The 19,790-nt window shown below is 40.9% G+C and overlaps 1 protein-coding gene across 1 annotated transcript; it reads right to left on the bottom strand.

Annotated features, from left to right (window-relative positions):
• Window positions 1-432: 432 nt before the first annotated feature.
• LOC145036051 (putative mitochondrial protein AtMg00820) lies at window positions 433-1,627 on the bottom strand. Its single transcript, XM_078984534.1, has 2 exons — window positions 1,391-1,627; window positions 433-570 (listed from the first exon to the last, which is right to left on the bottom strand). The coding sequence occupies exons 1-2, from the start codon at window positions 1,625-1,627 to the stop codon at window positions 433-435; spliced, it is 375 nt and encodes a 124-aa protein (XP_078840660.1).
• Window positions 1,628-19,790: the final 18,163 nt, after the last annotated feature.

The raw sequence follows: 19,790 nt of genomic DNA, 5'->3' as shown, positions 1-19,790 counted from the left end.
TATTTCTCCCCAGTCGCTCCGTTAATATCTGGTTTTTGTTTATTTCTCACCATAAATTTGTGCATGGAAGAGAATAAAAATAAAATGTGCAAATTTAAACTATCCTAAACAAAAATTAATCCTTAAAACGAATCATTTTCAAAAAGTTGACCAGCACATCGAATCGAGCTTTGTTAAACGGCTTGGTGAACAGATCCGCCACATTATTATCAGAGCGAACCTATTCTAGCCGAATGAGCGAGCGCTCATAACATTCTCTGATAAAATGACATTTGATGTCGATGTGCTTGGTTTTTTCGTGCTGGACTGGATTTTTAGCAATTTGGATCGCAACCTCATTATCATAGAATATAGGGGTTTCTGGAAAATTCAAACCGTAATCCAACAGCTGATGTTGGATCCATATGACTTGAGAACAGTAGGCAGACACAGCTACATATTCTGCTTCTGTTGTTGAGGTCGAAACAGTATGCTGCTTCTTGCATTGCCAAGACACCAGCCTATCTCCAAGAAATTGACATACGCCTGAAGTTGATTTCCTGTCAAGCTCGCAACCACCATAGTTGTTGTCTGCAAAAGCGTAAAGGTCAAATTCAGAATTTTTCGTATACCAAAGACCCAATTTCGGGCTGCCTTTGATATACCGAAAAATCCTTTTAACAGCAATAAGATGAGAAAGTTTAGGATTAGCCTGGTAGCACGCGCATTGACAGACCACAAACGTAACGTATGGGCGACTCGCGGTCAGATACATCAGCGATCCAATCATCAATCTATAGTATGTTTGATCTATGGATTCGCCTTCAAGATCAGGAGTTAGCAGTGGTCTCTCCGCCATGGGCGTCGAAGCAGTTTTAGCGTCTCTGAACTCGAACTTCTCGAGCATATCACCCACATATTTGGCTTGATGAATAAGGATCCCAACTGAACACTGTTTAACCTGAACCCCCAAAAACAGAGTCATCTCCCCCAACGAACTTATCTCGAACCGCTTTTTCATGACGTCCTCGAATTCTTTGTAAAGCTGAGGACTCGTCGACCCGAAGATGATATCGTCCACGTATATTTGGACAAGAATCTGGTCTGAACCGACATGCTTGATGAATAGGGTCTGATCGATAGTGTCGTGGGAGTAGCCATGGTCGAGCAAGTGTTGTGTGAGTATAGCATACCAGGATCTGGGAGCTTGATACAATCCATACTAAGCCTTGTCTAACTTTTACACACAATTAAGAAGTTTCGAGTTAACAAACCCAGGGGGTTGGTCAACATAAATCTCCTCCTTCACCTTGCCATACAAGAAAGCTGTCTTGACGTCCATTTGGTATATAGTGAAGTTCATGTGAGAAGCATAAGCGAGGAAGATACAAATAGCCTCCAAGCGCATGACCGGAGCAAAAGCTTCTGTATAATCAAGACCCTCTACTTTTCTAAACCTACGGACGACCAATCTCGCCTTATTTCTTACAATTACACCCGAATCATCTTGCTTGTTCCAAGACACCCATCTAGTGTCGAGAGATTTATTGGCTTTAGGAAGCTCCACCAACTTCCAAACCCTGAGCCTTTCGAATTGATTAAGCTCGTCATGCAAGGCATCAACCCAGTTGGGCTCATTCGAAGCCATTTCGACATTCTTGGGCTCTATTTGACAAATAAAGCAAGAATATAGACATGTGTTGGCATCTCCAATCTGAATTCTAGTTCGAACACCGTCACTCGTTGGCCAATGACGTTGTCTATTGGATGATCGCGATGTATGCAAGACAGAATTTTGTGACTAATGCCATTGAATGTGACTGGAAGATTATGGATATTAATAGCTCCTTCATGTGCTGAAGAATCCACGGTAGATGTACCATCGTCATGTGGTGAATTTGCTACAAACTCATTTGCAATTTGTTCGGGAAAAAGAATTTCCATTAGATTTTGAGTGATAGCGGAAGCATCTTGGTTCATGAACTCTCTTTCAACTGGAGTTAAAGGAGTAGCATCAGCATCTGGAGCAGCTTGTGGTGTTGGAGACTCTGGAGAAGCAGTTGAAACAGATGACTCCACCGGGAGATCAGTAGTAGAAACCAATGGCGGTTTGTAGACAACCTCTTCCTCGTCGTCTTCAATTGTATTCTTCGAGCTAGAGGTAGACCCAGCTTGGTTATCAGACGACACACTAAAGGATTTGAATAGAGATGTGTAGTCAAATAGCCAATCAAGACCCACCCTAGCGTCTGTCTCATTCTCTTCAAGCCAATAAACATTGAAAGACTCCACAACTTGCTTCATCTTCTTGTTGTATACCCGGTAAGTAGTACGAGCAGTGTAACCAACAAAATATCAATCATCAGCTTTGGCATTGAATTTTGGGTTGGATTCCAAGTGAAGAATGGTGCAAGGGCAACCAAATACTCGGAAATGGATGACAGATGGCTTGTGTCCATAGAGGATATCATATGGTATCTTCATCTGGCCTTTGTTGATCAGGACACGATTTTGAACATAGTAGCTATGTTGATTGCCTCTGCCCAAAAGAAAACTTCAAGTTTATAATCACAAAGCATCGTCCTTGTAGTGTCTTGAAGTGTTTGATTCCTCCATTCAGCAACACCGTTTTGTTATGGTGTTTGGATGGAGGTAAATTGATGCATGATCCCTTTCTCAGTGCAAAAATGATCAAGAACAATGTTCTTGAATTCGGTTCTATTGTCTGTATGAAGCGCTTTCACTCGGTTGTTGGTTTGGTTCTCGATTGTCATAATAAAACTCTTGATAAGATCGGTGATCCCACCTTTGTTGGACAGAAAGAAGACCCACGTGAAATGAGAGAAATCGTCTATCACGACAAGACACTATGAATTTCGATTGATGATGAGGACATTGATTGGACCAAACAAGTCTATATGCAACAATTGGAGCACCTGACTAATGGAGTTGACCTGCTTTGGCATATGTGGTTTCCGATGGTGTTTGCCTTGAGCACAGGAAACACATTTCTCAAAAGTAATAAAATCTCTGACATGCAAACCACGGACCATTTCGTTCTTAGCAAGACGATTCATATTCTTTGCATTTGCATGACCAAGTCGACGATTCCACAACATTGCATTTTGTTCTGAGACTTTGGAAAAGAGACAAGTGACTTCATCAGGTACATTGTTGTTCATGTCGATAATATAGTCATTCCCATCCCGCTTTGATTTTACGATAATCCATTCCTCCGGAATGACAATGCCCGACTTTAAGATCAGACATTCTTTATCGGTGAAGTGAGTTGAATAGCCTTTGTCGCAAATCTGGGACACACTTAACAAGCTATGCTTTAATTCAGGAGCATAGTTAACATTCTCAAAACTTGGCACTCCATTGGAAACAGTTCCCTTCTGAGTTATCTTTCCGCCTTCTTCACCCACGAAGGAGACATATCTCCCATTAAATGTTTGAATGTTGCACAGTTGTGATATATCTCCAATCATGTGCCGGGAGCAGCCGTTGTCGACATACCAGGGTCTGACGACATTCCTCCGCAACTGTTCCTACACGATGAGCGGAATCATTTAGTTTTGGGGACCCAGGTCATCACAGTCTTGGGTTGACCCTTAACTTTCACAAATTCGTTTTTCAAATTTTCTTTTCCAACATTTATAGAGGAGGATGATGACTGATCAGATTTTAATTTTGGCATCCATTTATATTTAGGTTTTGAAACAATTTTCTTTTCAGTTTTCTTTGAGCATACGGATTTTCTACTCGAAGAGTTTGAAGATCCAGGACTACTCTTTGACGAAATCGACTTAGATTTAGCATGGGTCAATTTTAGCAAGCTGTTTGTGAATTTATTAAAAACCTGTTTGTCCTTTTGAAAAACTGCCTTGTTCTTATTTTGTTTTGCTTTCCAGTCATCATCGCGAGATCAAGTTCTTGAGGACTTTCTAATTAAATACCATCCTCTAGACTCATTCTCTCCCCTTTTTGTCAAGTGATGCACAAACATTCGGTTTAAGCAATTTCTGGCAATGTGACCAACAGTACCACAATTGAAAAAAAATTGTTTATTATCATTGGATTGAGTACTGCTCTTGTCAAATTTCTGGTGTTTATTATGTTTTCTAGCATTTTCACATTTGTAGGAACATGTACTAGATGGTGTATCAAACATGGAAGATGTAGAAGCATTCAAATCAGATTTAGCAATTTTATCAGAAACAACACAATTATTTTCAGAATTATCAGTCTGAAACAACACACCACTAGAAATAAAAATGTTAGTGTTTGAATTTATCATAGACTCGTCATAGAATTCAACACCAAACTTAGACACATAATTATTTGACTCAAACTTTTCAGCTTCTTGCTCCCCCTGAAATACTGACACATCTGCACTTAAGGTAGAAATATTAGTATCCAAAATCTTATTATTAAATTGTGTTGCTTGTTCAGAAGCTGACTTTCCATAAACCATGTAAGGTTCTTTGTCAATCTCTTCTTGAGACAAGCGAATAGTAGTGTAGTTATGATTGAAGGGAGGGGGGACACTCTCAAATCCTAGTCCAACTTTTAGCTGATTGCCACAATAAATATCCCTCCAGTGCATTTGTCCTTCGATCATTTTTGCAACAGTTTCACTTGACCCATCAAATTTTTTAAAATTAAATTCAACATTTTCAAAACGGTTTTTCAATGCGTCAAGTTCAGCGGTTACAGCAACAAGTTTTCTTTTGCGATGATCATAGTTCTCGCATTTTTTGCTGTAATCCTCCTGCAGTTTCTTAAAGTCCTTTGTTTTATTTTCTAATTGAGTCTTTAAGGGCTTTTGATTTTTCCTAAGTGTGTATCCCTCATATTTAAGGTCCTCGTTCTCTTTCTTGATTATTTCAATTTGGTCTCGCAAGAATTTAACAATTTTAATACAAGACTGAGAACAACCAAATTCACTAACCTCGGGTTTGGCAGGTTCTGGAGTGGTTTGCACCATCAATGCAAATTGAATATTCATCATCTCTTCTTCGATATCTTTAGCTGTTTCTTCTCTCTCATTATCCTTGATCTGAGTAAGATGTGCATTTTCTGGTCCTAAAATATTTAGGGCTTGAATTTGATCTTCCCAACTAAATGATTGGGCCACCATTGCCAAGTTACCAGTCTGATTCCTAGAAGACGATCCTTTGTTAACATAAGTCACCAGTACCATGGTTTGATCAGTATTCTCTCTTCGATCTGGATTTGGACATTCCCTTGCAAAATTCCCAGGCTCATGACAATTGCAACATCGCAGTTTTCCTTTATTAAATTCCACTTTCTTGTCGGAATTTACACTCCAATTGTTCTTTCCTGTTTTCTTGGAGAACTGTTTTTCCCTAAAAACCGCGTTGGCCATTTTCCATGTAATGTCCATCTCTTCCACATCCTTAGGATGGATCTGGTCTAGATCATCAAATGAGAGTTGTAGGCAGAGTTCTCCGACCACAAAAGCATTGTAGCAGTTTACTAAACCAGTGGCGAGAGCTAGATTGTCTTCCTTTTCGTTTGAAGATGAAGCTTGAGTACTGATTCCATGAGATTGAACTGAAGCAGCTGTAGATGAACCAACACTAGAACCAACATGATGAGTTAAGGTTTGAGATTGAGGGCCTTGAGTTTGTTGCATTTGAGGTATAGCGTATGATATGGGATGATGATTTACATAGGGTTGAACTTGAGGAACATGAGCTTGAGGGGCTTGATGAGTAGTAAAGCTTGAGAAAGCGGTGTTGTTGTTGTTTTGAATTCCAAGATTAGCTGTGGAGTATGAATTGACATGGTTAACGTCTCTTTGTTTATCATCAAGATCACAAGACTTGATGATTGCCATTGTTTCAGCCAAACTCAATCGGTTCAAGTCTTTAGTCTTTTTAATCACTGAGACATTCATATCCCAGGATTTTGGTAGAGAATTTAGCAGCTTTTTGTTGACCTTCGATCTTGTAACCATCACACCAGTAGAGCTCATTTCTATGGTGAGTGTGATAAACCTTTGCAATTGATTTTCAAGTCTTTCTCCCAATACATAGTTAATCATATTGAACTTCGGGTGCAGCATGTCTTGGCGAATTTGTTTCATGTCTTCGTTGCCTTCATATACTTCTATCAGTGCTTCCCACAAAGCCTTTGTTGATATATACTCACGGAATCCTTGAGAAATTTCCGGAGATAATGCCATGGTAAGTGTAGCAAGTGCCTTTTCTTGTTCCTCGACTCTTTCAAAATCATCAACAATGTAGTTTTCAACTTGTTTGTCAGTTATGGTGCCATCTTCCAATGTTGTTGTAATACGGATTAGACCTCTCAAAATCCTTCTCCAAATTTTAAAATCCTTCATCTTGATATATTTTTCAATTCGATATTTCCATTCAGGAAATCCTTCTGCTGACAACAATCGGGTAATTCAAGTAGTGGTGCCCATAATAGCATCCAAATGATGATGAGTAGACATGCTTTGAGATTCCATGTTTTAGAAACTAGCAAAAACTTTGTTAATTTAGATGAATGTAATCGCACACACTAACAGCACACACTGACCGCACACACTAACCACACACACTGGCCGCACACCTGACTGCACACTCTAACCGCACAGCCACACACAGTAACCGCACACCTTCAAAAACCTTCAACCGCACACCTTTAAACTCTCAACTGCACTCCTTCAAAATCTCAACCGTACACCTTCAAACTTCAACCGCACACACAAAAATGCCAGATTTTGAATGAGTTCTGATTTCAAACTTGTTAAAACCACCGATTAGCAGTAGTTTCTTGATCAAAGAGTATAAATGCACTTCAAAAATAGCAAAATTTCTAAACCGCACACTCTAAAATGCTTCAAATTGATACTGAATTGGCTCTGATACCAATTGTAAGTCCCAAATCTTATGGATCCAAATCAGTAATCAATGAAATATCAGCAATCAAGTAGAGTGTCGAAGGAGTAGAAGAAGAATAACATCAATCATGCACACATCTATTGCTCATAAATGTTAGGTACACCTTGAAAAACACACATACATACGTCACCTTACTGACACATAGACACGGATCTTTTATACTACCCATAGTAGCACACCAGTGCGCAGTCGCACACGCCGTGTGCGGCCGCACACACGTGTGTAGCTGCACACATACAAACTTATCCAACATAGACCATCACACCATACTCTATCAACCTACCAAGATCTATACAAAATAATGCTTAGACCAAACCACAAAAGTATAGTCTTTCAATTAGATATGTTCACATTAATGTCTAAAGTTTGAACCTCCTCATTAAATGACTCGGTGTTTGAAAATCCAGGTGGTGTGACAACAGTCGGCTTAGGAGTGGAAAGATGCGAATCACCTTGATTAGTGGTTGTGTCCATATTAGATACTTTCACAGTGCCACCAGGACTGCTAGTCTCCTCGACATTCGATTTGAGTGGAGAGCCCCTCGCTAGTGATGGAATCCCCATATCAAGATCGTGAAATGGCAATTCAAGTGCAATGTCTTCCATTAAATCTTTAGTAACCTTTGGCTTCTTTTTCTTCTTGTAAATACGTTTCACCGTATCTTCAGCTCTTCGTATTTAGAATTTGGCGACACAGGTGTTGGAATTTCACGAATGACAACTACTTTTTGATTGATTTGTGGCTTGCGAGAAATCTTCAAAACACATTTGAGAGAAAAACTACTTGACCTTTCTGGTAAGTGATGTGGCCTGTGAGCCATTTTCTTCAATCGTTTCAAAATACTAGATTTCGAAGGCATAGTCTCCTTCGCATGTGTAGATGTTTCTTTAATAATTGGCTTAACAACCTTCTTTGGAGGTGGATCAGATTTAACAATTTTCTTTGGAGTAGGCTTTGCAACTTTCTCAATTTGTTCAGGACTAGGTTTCGAAAGACTAGCCTTAACATCTTTCTTTGATCTTTCGCTTCTTCGAAGGACCTCCAAAATTCTTGGGCAACAAAACTCTGGTTTCAATCGAAGGATTAACAGTTTGCAAGTAAGCCACCAACACCATATGATAAGGATCAACTTTCCGAAGCATAGCATCCGAAATATGTCCAACAGTTGGAAACATATTAGGATCATCCTCCATTGACTTCGGAAACTGATACAAAGAAAATTTTGCTACCTGCGCATCATCTGGAACCTGAATCTCCTCCTTTTCATAAGCAAACTTCAAGATAAGACTCCAGTAGCGAGCACACGATATACCAATAACAACATTTGTGTTTCCAATGCTTTTAACAAACTCCTCCCATAACTGCGTAGCATAATTTACTTGCAAATCATAATAGATACTAGCAACCATGGCATAAATCTCCAATGTCGCCTTGTCCAGACCAACAATTCTTCCAGTCAAACATCTAAGGAAAAAGCCAAACAAGAAATTCCATATGCAAGGTAGATAAGACTTCTTAAAATCACTTATCCTTGTCAAAACTAGTTGATGACCCATTTCATTGAACATGTACACCACTTGTTCATTCGAAACCTCGTAGAAAGGTTTGACATTGGGAATATCCAGGATTTTAGCAAACAACTTCTTGGATAACTTGAATTTCTTGGCATTCATCAATTGGAAAGTAACCACTTTAAGCATCTTGCTATAAACTGTAGTTGAACCACAAGAGATAATCAGGACAACGACACAGAAAAGGAAGAAAAGATGGTCGTAGATAGAACAGAGTTATTTAATGCCAAGATGAACATTTGCAAACCTTCAGGATATCGAGTAATATCCAATTGAACTCGTAAATTTCTACTTTGAATATTAATTAGTGTTTAACAAGTGGTGTCATTAGTGGTCTGGGATGGATCAATTTGATCATTAGTTGCCGCCATTGGTAGGGTTTGAGAGCTTTGTGTGAAAACAAAGAGTAAAAAGGGCAAGTAAATTTGGGGAAACTTTTTGATCGCGTAAAGTTTGAATGAAATCCCTAAAACCCTTTTTATACATAAACCCCAAGTTTGAATTTCAAATTGTTGATCATTAAATGCACGACATGTGGTTCCATGAAAACTAGGCATGTAGTCGTAAAAATAGCCACGTTTTAAAAGTGATGATCATTTTTTGCCTTAAAACCCGCACAACTACCAAACCATCACATCCAACAGACTGTTCATTTGCCCCAATGGAATAAGAACCGTCAGTAACCCTTCGGCATGGAGGCTGGGCTTTTTCGCTTTTGGGTTGAAAAGTGAAGTCATGTGCTAGACTTGCGAAATAATCAACCTGAGTTGGTATTACTCAGAACCTCAAGGGTTTCATGAGTGCAAACTGTGCCAAAGATTAGATAAGAAGAAAATTAAGAAAATGTTTGTGTTGTGATGTCAATTATGAATCGACATAAAGCAGTAAGATCTCAGGCAAAGATCACTTACTTCTACATCAAGAGAGATGTCGAACAGCTTGTGTGGTTTCTCGCGAATTACAATCGAATACTCATACAGAAGTATCAAAGGGCATCTTTTAATTGGCTTCGAGGGTGGATAACATATTTTGTTATATATCACCACTAAACATAAGTGTGAGAAATTGTAAACAAAAATACCTTTTTGACCAGTGTAGTAAGGGACAAGTATGCTTTGGAAAAATATATCTAGTAACAAAGGATCGAAAAGATATTTAGCAAGACCACTCAAGATGAGAGAATATGACTTTGAATATCGAAAAATGGTACTGAAACAAATGTTTCGTTAAAATCTTGAACTAAAAAGTTCACCATCAATTCCTTGTAAGTTTCGAAATTTTGGGTTTCACTTTCATCACGGTCTCATGAATCCAGATCATAAACACAGATTGTTTGCATACCTATAACCTGGTTTTTTTCAACCAGAGATGTCTTGGGTATGTTCCATAGTGTGTGATCGTGAAGGAACATTAGGATGAAAAAGGTTGGTTTAAGAATTGAAATGTACCTCTACAATAAGTGGACCAAGAAGGAAACTCTTAACTTAGTAGAGAAGAGTAAGGTAGCTCAATGACTAATGGGAATATAGCCTGATTGGGAAGGAATTCTCATGATGAGAGATCCATTAAGGATTCGAAAAGCCATTGAGTCTTGGAGGCTTGGGACAACATGCTTTAACATGCTTCTAAGGACACCTAACTAGTGCAAAGTATCAAAATTATACCTTTCCCTAAAGTTGCAGTGCATGTTCCACCAGAGATTTTTGCAAGTAAGCTTCACAAAACAAGTTAACGAAACAAACCAAAAATATTTTTGGATTTTTCATTTTGAAATGAAAAGAACAAAATAAGAAAATCTTTTTGATGTTTTGTTTTTGAATTTAAATAATAAAACTAACGAAAATCTTTTTGTTGTTTTCGTGTTTTTGTAACGAAAAATGAACAAAAACATGTGAAATCTATAGTAACAACTAAAGTGAGTTAAAGTAATAAAACACATACATAATCAATCATAGGACTTTCGAAATCAAAGCATGTCAAAAGCTGAATGATGAATAGTAACCTATGAATGGATCAGTGTAAGGTTGATGTCACTTTCCTTTATAACGAACTCAGACCCGAAACATCATTCGCGTCAAGCATGCCTAAGCCTGATAAAATTCGAAAAAATAATCTTTTCATCCAAAGGTTTTGCAAAGAGATCAGCAAGTTGATCAGTTGTCATTAGAAAGTGGGCTTCTATATTTCCATCTTCATCATGATCTTTCATAAAGTGATAACGAAGTGCGATGTGTTTTGTCTTCGAATGTTGCACATGATTATGATAGATGCGAATAGCACTTTGTGAGTCACAATACAACGAAATTTCCATCATATTGATTCCATAATCACACAGTTGACTTTGAATCCATATGATTTGAGAAGTGCAAGCTGCAATAGCAACATATTCATCTTCTACTTTAGAAATCGAAACACATGTTTGCTTTTTCGATTGTCAGCTAACAAGCTTCCCATCCAAAAGTTTACATCCGCCACTTGTGCTTTACGATCACGTTGACAACCACCCAAGTCAGCATCTAAAAATGCTTGAATGAAAAATCCTGTTTTCGAAGGATGCCACAATCCTAACGAAACTGCACCTTTGAGATAACGAAAAATGTTCTTGACTGCTGTAATATGTGGTTCCCTAGGATTCGATTGGTAGCTAGCACAATTTCACACAGAAAACATAATATCCAGTCAACTAGCCATTAGGTATAGTAATGAACCTATCATGCTTCAGTACAAAGTAAGATCAATAGTTGGTTTGTCTAACGAAGGAGCAAGTCTTGTTGCAACTTCCATTGGGACTCGCAACTTTTAGCAATTGATCATTCCAAAGATTTCCAGAAGATTTCGAGAGTATTTCTTTTGATTGATAAAGATTCCTTCTCTACTTTGACGAATGTTTAATCCCATAAAATTGTTTATTTTCCCCGCCATGCTCATCTCAAACGGGCTTTTCATCATGTTTTCAAATTCTCTAGACAATTGAGGGTCAGTTGAACCAAAAATAACATCATCAACATAAATTTGAACAAGTATGAAATGATTGCCAACTTTCTTTCTAAAGAGAGTGGGATCAACTGATCCTTGTTGAAAATTTGATGTTTTTAAGTAATTAGTAAGAGTAGCATGCCAAACATATGGATCTTGTTTATGTCCATAAACATCCTTTCTAAAACATAAAAATAATCAGGATGTTAGGAATTGATAAAACCTGGGGGTTGTTCGACATACACCGTTTCTTCTAGAACTCCACTAATAAAAGCACACTTTACATCCTTTTGATGTACATCGAAATCCTTGTGTGCTGAAGATTCAAACAGCCTCAAGTCTTACGACAGGCACAAAGGTTTCTTCAATAATCGATCCTTTTTGTTGCGAATATCCTTTTACTACTAGCCTAGCCTTGTTTCAAACTATATTCCATTCTTTATCAGTTTTATTTTTGAAAATCCGTTTTAAGCCTACAACCGATACATATTTACGTTTCGGAACAAGTCTCCACACCTTATTCTTTCGAATTCAGTCAATTCAGATTGCATAGAAACAATCCAATTAGGATCCTCCATAGCAATCATGTGACATCCCCAATTTCACGGCTAGAAAAGACCGATTTGTTTATACTTTGTTTTAAAATTAGAGTAATCGTTTACAAAAAACAGTTGCGGAATTTCTTCCCAAAACAAAATATGATAAGAATTTATCAAAGTATTTCTTTAAAGAAATGTATTTCATTAAATAACAAAATCTCAGGATGTCATATTCCGATACAGACCAAAAGCATAAATAGTATAAAATAGACCTTACAACAGCTATTTATAACTACAGATCTATAATCCAAAATCTCTCGTCAAGTCCACCAACTTATACTCTTGTGCCATTACCTGTAATACAAAGAAAACTGAGTTGGTCAGGCTTGGGAGCCTGGTGAGCATATAGGGTTTTCAACCCACAATAATATAATTATTATATTTAATCATCAAACAATCAACCCAACTACCCATCCCCATTATCTTCGTTTAGTCTTCCCTAAAGATATTATCCTATCGGTCATCTCTTATATCATATTTACCTCTCATCTCCTTACATCTTATTTCCTTATATGTTTGTTCCTAAGAACTTTTCCTAAGGATCATCATCTACATCACGTAGACAATACTAATTCGGGGATCACTCCCTCAATATGTGTCTAGTAAGGGTTAGGGTATCATCGCATGAATACGAAGCCACAACATCATCTGGACTCATAAATCATAATAAGGGTTAGACCATCATCGTATGAATACGCAGTCACAACATCGCCTGGACTCGTAAATCATAATAAGGGTTAGACTATCATCGCATGAATACACAGCCACAACATCGCCTGAACTCTTAATTCATAATCAGGGTTAGACTATCATCGCATGAATACGCAACCACAACATCACTTGGATTTGTAATTCATAATAAGGGTTAGACTATCATCGCACGAATATGCAACCACAACATTTTTTGGATTCATAATTCATTACCTACCTATCATCGCCTAATTATCATCACCATTATATCCTCACCTATCTTTGATCACATTATTTCATCACAGACCAACTATTTCATCTACCCAGGTTCTACCCAACATATTTGTAGATATAAACTACATATATAAAACATTCATCCAACATCCATCTCAAATAAACCTATATAAAACATTCATCCAACATCCATCTCAAATAAACAAACAATATATAAACACATAACATTTATTTCATGGCAAATACATAATATATATGTGTTAGAAGAAAGTAACTACACACTCACACCAAACATATACTTAATACATTCAAAGAATACTTGTATTAAAATTGTGTTTATGAAAGGGACTATACACTCACCTGATCAGAAGATGATCGGACAACACTACGGCTCTAAGAGTAGTACTTCTTCGGTTAAACTATATGATCTTCATACACCGGGCTTCTCGTAGGCAAAGCTTCTACTCGGAAACTCTTTTCTTCTCGGGATCTTCGGGCTTCGGTACTTGCTTCGTGTCTCGGGATGATACTGAGTAGGGGTGTAAACGAGCCGAGCCGAGCCCGAGCCTGACAAAGCTCGAGCTCGGCTCGTTTAATTTGAGGAAGCTCGAGCTCGATTCGAGCCTTAAAATGAAGCTCGAGCTCGGCTCATGAATAATTTAGTGGGCTCGCGAGCCTAATCGAGCCTAAACGAGCCTCTATGTGTGTGTGCATATATATATATATATATATATATATATATATATATATATATATATATATATATGTGTGTGTGTGTGTGTGTATGTGTGTGTATGTATGTATGTATGTGTGTGTGTGTGTGTGTGTATATATATATAGAGAGGCTCGTTTAAGCTCGTTTAGGCTCGTGAGCCCATTAATTGAAGCTCGGCTCGAGCTCATTTAATAAACGAGCCTCATATTTAGGCTCGAGCTCGGCTCGGGCTCGTTTAATTCGATCTCGAGTCGAGCTTTTAACGAGTCGATCCCGAGTAGCTCGGCTCACTTACACCCCTAATACTGAGACTCCGGGGGGTTAAAATAGGGCTTAGAGAGGGTATCAGAAATGGGAGAGAAGAGATTGAGCAACCAAACTCGGTTGCCCCTTGAATTCTATTTATAGGGCCATTTTTTTGGATTCACGTCGTGAATCTCAAATATTCACATCATGAGTTCAATAGTCATCAGGTGCGTCATCGCAACTTGCGTCTTTCAGGCTCCAGAAGTCATAAATAATGAGTTCACGTTGTGAACATTGTATTCACGTCGTGAATTCTAATAGTTTTGGGGTTTCGCGCCCCGAACTTCAGAAATTCATAACTTTCGCATACGAACTCCGTTTTCGACATTCTTTTATTTAGACTCCGTTGGCTAATTTTGACTATATTTTTATTATATTATTTTTATTAGGCCGGGACAGGAAAACTCCATTAGAAATTCATAACTCCTTCATCTGAACTCCGTTTTTGTCTGCCTTTTTACCGTTAGACTACTATCGATGAGATCTTCAATTCTCATTTAGATTGTTCTAGCTAAATATCGCTCGATCTCATATTCGAACTTTGGGTTGTACACTGTTAATGTTGAAACTTCGAAACATCATAACTTCCTCATACGAAGTCAGATTTAGATGTTCTTTTTATGCACGCTCTCGGTTTAACGTATTCTACAACTTTCATTTAGATTGCTAAGGCCAAATGTAACGACCCGTTCCCGGTATGTTGATTTATTGGTAATTATAGTGAGTTTTTCTAGAGGGACTCGGCGAGTTCTAGCCTGACTCGCCGAGTCGGGTCGCGTCTGAGGGCACGCGTGAGCCGGGGACTCGACGAGTCCATATCCCCGACTCGGCGAGTCCATCTGTCTGGGTGAAACCCTAAAATCCCCGGGTTGCCCACTATTTATACCACCTTATAGCCCCCATTCTCGCCTCCCTCACCCTGAGAACACAGTGATAGAGCCCCAACCTCCATTGAAGAGCTTATATGTGTTTTGGTGCCATTTTGTGAAGGTGTGAAGAAGGAGAAGAAGGAAGAAGCAAGGAGGAGGGTTGTAGTGCAAAGATCCAAGGCTAAATCAGAGTTTATTGAGGTATTTTCGGAGTTCCATCTCATATTATGCTTTAAACTTCCATTAGGGCTCTCCTAAGAGCTAGTTGGTGCTTGTTTCAAGCCTTTCACTTGCATGAACGTCTTATTAAGTCGATATATCTATGGATCTGAATGTTGGGGTGTTGTAGAGCCCAGATCTACTGTCTTTTTGGAGTTATATTGCATGATAACCATAGATCTACCCATTTTATGCATCGTTTAGCCTTATTTCCCTTATTCATGAGGTTGTGCACGTAAAGTTGGAAACTTTATGTGGTAAAACAGCTTATTGGACTCAGATCTATCAATTGTATGCATTGGATTCAAATAAAATCAAGTAAAAATCAGTTGCATGGCGGCGACTCGGCGAGTCGGAAGAACGACTCGACGAGTCGGGTCGCGAGTCCCGAGTCCTTCAGTTTAATCAGTGTCAAGTGGTCGAGGTGAGTCAGGAAGTGGACTCAGCGAGTTGAGAGTAGACTCAGTGATGGGGGACTCAACGAGTTGTTCATACAACTCGGCGAGTCCAAGGCAATCTTCTTGGGATCAAGAACAACTCGTCGAGTCTGTTCATCCGACTCGGCGAGTCGGATGAAGATTGTCTGAGTTCTTGGATCAAGAGGGTACTCGTCGAGTCGATGCCAGACTCGACGAGTAGCAGTGAGTAAGGGGAAAAATGAGAGTAGGACTCGGCGAGTTGGGTGGCCCAACTCGGCGAGTCAGCCCAAAGGAGAGTTGACTTTGACCAAGGGTAAAAGAGTTATTTTACCCCAAGCGCAGTGTTTAGTATTTGATTGAGTGTGTTTATGGACTTGTAGCCGAGGAGATTCAGGAGCAGCCGCCGTTAGCTTTCCGAGCCACACACTCAGCAGCCAGCTTACGAGGTGAGTTTCCTTCCAGTAGGAACGGGTCTAAGGCCACAATGCCGGCCCGTTCAGTTAGCAGTAGTTTCCGGATTTAGGTCCGATGCAGTAGTTAGTATGTTCGATGCCTTCGTGGTTCGAACAGGATTTGTGTGCTATGTTTTATGTGTTAAGTATTATGTGTTCCGGGCCACGGCCCGATGTAGCATGTCGTATATGTGTTATGCTAGTTGATGTGTTATGCTATGCCATGTTCAGTCAGTTCCGGACTTCGGTCCGATGCAGTTAGTTCCAGACTTCGGTCCGATGCAGGGGACAAGGTCCCAGTCAGTTCCGGACTTCGGTCCGATGCAGTTTCCGGGCTTCGGCCCGATGCAGTGGGCAAGGCCCAATATATGTTATATGTTATTGTATGGTATGTGGTAGTTTGGGGGAGCTCACTAAGCTTCGTGCTTACAGTTTCAGTTTTGGTTTCAGGTACTTCCGCAAGCAAAGGGAAGAGCTTGGGGTGACAGCATCGCACACACCACAGCATAGCTTTATCCTGGGGATGTCTCTTGATGTTTTGGATTGATGTAGTATGATACAGTTTTCCGCACAATATTTTATTATGTTTTGGGGATACATCGCGTATGTTTTATGTTATGATACTTACATTATGGTTTTGATTATATGGAGAAACGAAAATTTTTGGGTCGTGTTTTTGGGTCGTTTCAAGTTGGTATCAGAGCCCTGGTTTGAGGGATTCGGATACACTTCCGGGTGTATCTGAACTCAAACTAAGGGAAATAAAAGATTTTAATAAAAATGTTTTACAAAAAGAATTTTGAAAGCACTCGGAAAGAAAGAATTGTTTTTAACAAAGATGGAGGTGTGTGCATGCGGTCAGCCGAGCTCAAGTAAGTACTCCCAGATTACCCATACAAGTTATTTGTTCAGTTTCAGTTTCAGTAGAACAGCATGCTAGTATAGGGCTAAGGATCTAGGAGAATGCCTTATGTGCCTGCTTATGTGTTACATCTTTATGAGTATTGCATGCTAGAATTGAGTAGACAGCAGTAGGATAGCCTGTTTAGGTTATGCCTGATAGTAGGAGCTTAGCATCCTATGCTAGTGCAGTTTCTTGTTATAAGAATGGTTTTGCCTGAGTCTATTTCCCGTGTCCGAATGCTGCTTGCTTCGTGCTTAGTGGGGTTCTGAGTAGTGGGAGTTAGCCATTAGGTGAACACGTCACACCACATGTGATCAAGTTTGAATAATCCCAGAGTGCTGGAACTGGCTCTACTGCGCAGCTCTTGTTTGAGTCCAACCGTTGTAGGGACGGATCTTTTACTTGAAGGATTATCTGATCCTCATCACATGTGATGGTGTTTAGGTGGTGGCTAACTGGCATTATGAGGAGACCTACAGCAGCTGAGGACCAGTCGCGTCGAGCTTGAAGTTTCCCTAGGGCAAGCCTAGGATGAGAGTAGCAGAGAATGGCAGTAGTAGAAGTGACTTGGTGGAGTCAAGGTAGTTCTTGAGGAAATTACGGATAGATGTGGAAGGTAGTAGGGGCCCATAATACTGAAAGCAGAGGATCCGTACTCGAATTAAGGAAGGCCAAGACAAGACCAGGAAGCTAGTAGTAGTATCATGATCCCTTGAGATATTTCAGTGTTCTGATGTTGTTATGATATGTTTCAGAATGGTAGTTTTGCATCCGAGGCCAGCAGCCGGCAGTTCAGATGTCGGAGGGGGATCAAGCCCGGAGGCCGGGCAGATGGATGAGCAGACTAGGTAGTTCCTTTCTTCTGAGGTTACCCGCATCATACTAGAGCAGACTCCTGTGATCTTCAGTTCGATCAAGGAGGGTATTTTAGAGCTGATGGATGAGCGATTGAGTACTTTCCGTGCTGAGATGGCGGCCGTGATGGGGTCGCGCACACTTACGTTCAGAGAGTTCAGGGCATGCGGAGCTCCAGACTATCATGGGGCGCGGGACCCCATAGCGAGTACCAGGTGGTTGGCGGATGTGGCCAACGCATTCCGCACTAGCAGATGTCCCGAGGGGGACAAGGTCAGATTGGCGTCCTGTCTTCTGAAGGACAGGGTACGAGACTGGTGGGAGGAGGTCGGACATGCCATCGGGGATGATGCGGCACTGGATGCCATGACCTGGGCTGATTTCTCTACCAGGTTCAGAGCGGAGTTTGCACCGGTCATCGAGGTGCAACAGTTATCTAGGGAGTTCCAGGATCTTACCTAGACTACCGAGACAGTGGCGGAGATCACCGCCAAGTTCAGGGAGAGGGCCCTTCTTGTTCCTCAGTATGCAGCCGATGAGGAGATGAAGAAGGCCCATTATCACGAGATGTTGCGGAGTGACATTCGTATGTTTGTGAGCCGGTCCAGTTGCAAAACACTGGACGACATGATTGCTAGAGCCAGAGAGAGAGAGATTGATCTCGAGATGGAGAAGAAGAGGAAACCGGAGGCGGTTTCGGGTTCAGGCGGTGTGGGCAAAAAGCCCAAGGTTTCAGATCACAGGTCCAGGGGTCAACAGAGCCACGGTCGGTGTGGCAAGTGTGGGAGGTTGCATGAGGGGGCGTGCAAGGCAGGGAGTTCCGGCTGCTACAAGTGCGGTCGGACTGGGCATTTGAGTAGGGATTGTACGGCCCCTGCCACTACGGTTACAGCATCAGATCTGATCTACTTTCAGTGCAATCAGAGGGGACACAAAAGGTCCCAGTGTCCCAGTTTAGCTGCAGCAGGGAGGGTGGTTGCACCTGCCCCTGCCACCTTGAGGATTACGGATGGCCGGCAGGGCCGAACTGATGCGCCAGTGGTGAAGAGTAGGGCATTTCAGATGACAGCAGAGGAGGCGCGAGCGACTCCTGATGTGGTGACGGGTATGAATCTTTCCTTCATCTTTTGTTATTATTTGTATATTATTTGATGATATGTTTTATTTAGGGTTGTTCTCGGTGAACGGCATCCCTGCTTTGGTATTGTTCGATTCGGGGGCTACCCGATCATTTGTATCGCTTGCGCTTAGCAAGAGACTTAGCAGAGCTCCCGAGGAGCTGGATTGCCCACTAGAGGTTGAGATAGCAGATGATAGGACCGTGAGGGTCGGCAGAGTACATAGAGGGTGTTCCCTTCAGATATTTGATGAGCAGTTTTCAGTGGACCTAGTTCCTATTCCCCTGCGTGGGAATAAAGTTATTGTGGGCATGGATTGGCTGAGCCCCAATGGGACGGTGATTGATTGTGAGCTACAGCTAGTGAGGGTTCGCACTCCCAGTGGGGGAGAGATAGTGATTCAGGGCGAGAGGCCCCAACGAGGACCGATCTTTTGTTCCGCCGCGAGGGCGAGGCGCTATGTTCAGCAGGGTTGCGCCGGTTTTGTAGCTTACGTCTTGGATGCCCGGGAGAAGGGCAAGACGGCGATTGATGATGTTCCTGTTGTTCGTGACTACCCGGATGTATTTCCCGAGGATTTGCCGGGGATACCTCCAGAGAGGCAGGTTGAGTTCAGGATCGACCTAGTTCCTGGTGCGGCTCCGATAGCCAAAGCACCGTATCGACTTGCTCCCCCTGAGATGCAGGAGTTGTCTACACAGCTTCAGGAGCTGTTAGACAAGGGTTTCATTCGGCCGAGCAGTTCGCCTTGGGGAGCGTCGATCTTATTTGTGAGGAAGAAGGATGGGTCGCATCGTATGTGCATTGATTATCGGGAGTTGAACAAAGTAACGGTGAAGAACCGTTACCCACTTCCGAGGATAGATGACTTGTTTGATCAGCTTCAGGGAGCGTCTTGGTTCTCCAAGATCGATCTACGCTCCGGTTATCATCAGATGAGGGTTA

The sequence above is a fragment of the Lactuca saligna genome, chromosome 3 (genome assembly GCF_052625555.1).
Source record: "Lactuca saligna cultivar CGN05327 chromosome 3, ASM5262555v1, whole genome shotgun sequence".
Taxonomy (NCBI): Eukaryota; Viridiplantae; Streptophyta; class Magnoliopsida; order Asterales; family Asteraceae; genus Lactuca; species Lactuca saligna.
Note: the sequence above shows the minus strand (reverse complement) of the source record. Positions and strands in the feature narration are given on the sequence as shown.

What these genes read in the sequence shown, in the direction of transcription:
- LOC145036051 (XM_078984534.1), bottom strand. Translation starts at nt 1,627, where the DNA reads ATGGCTTCGAATGAGCCCAACTGGGTTGATGCCTTGCATGACGAGCTT. An exon ending in ATACAGAAGCTTTTGCTCCG is followed by an intron (nt 571 to 1,390) that starts GTCATGCGCTTG and finishes ACGCTTTTGCAG; the next exon opens with ACAACAACTATGGTGGTTGC.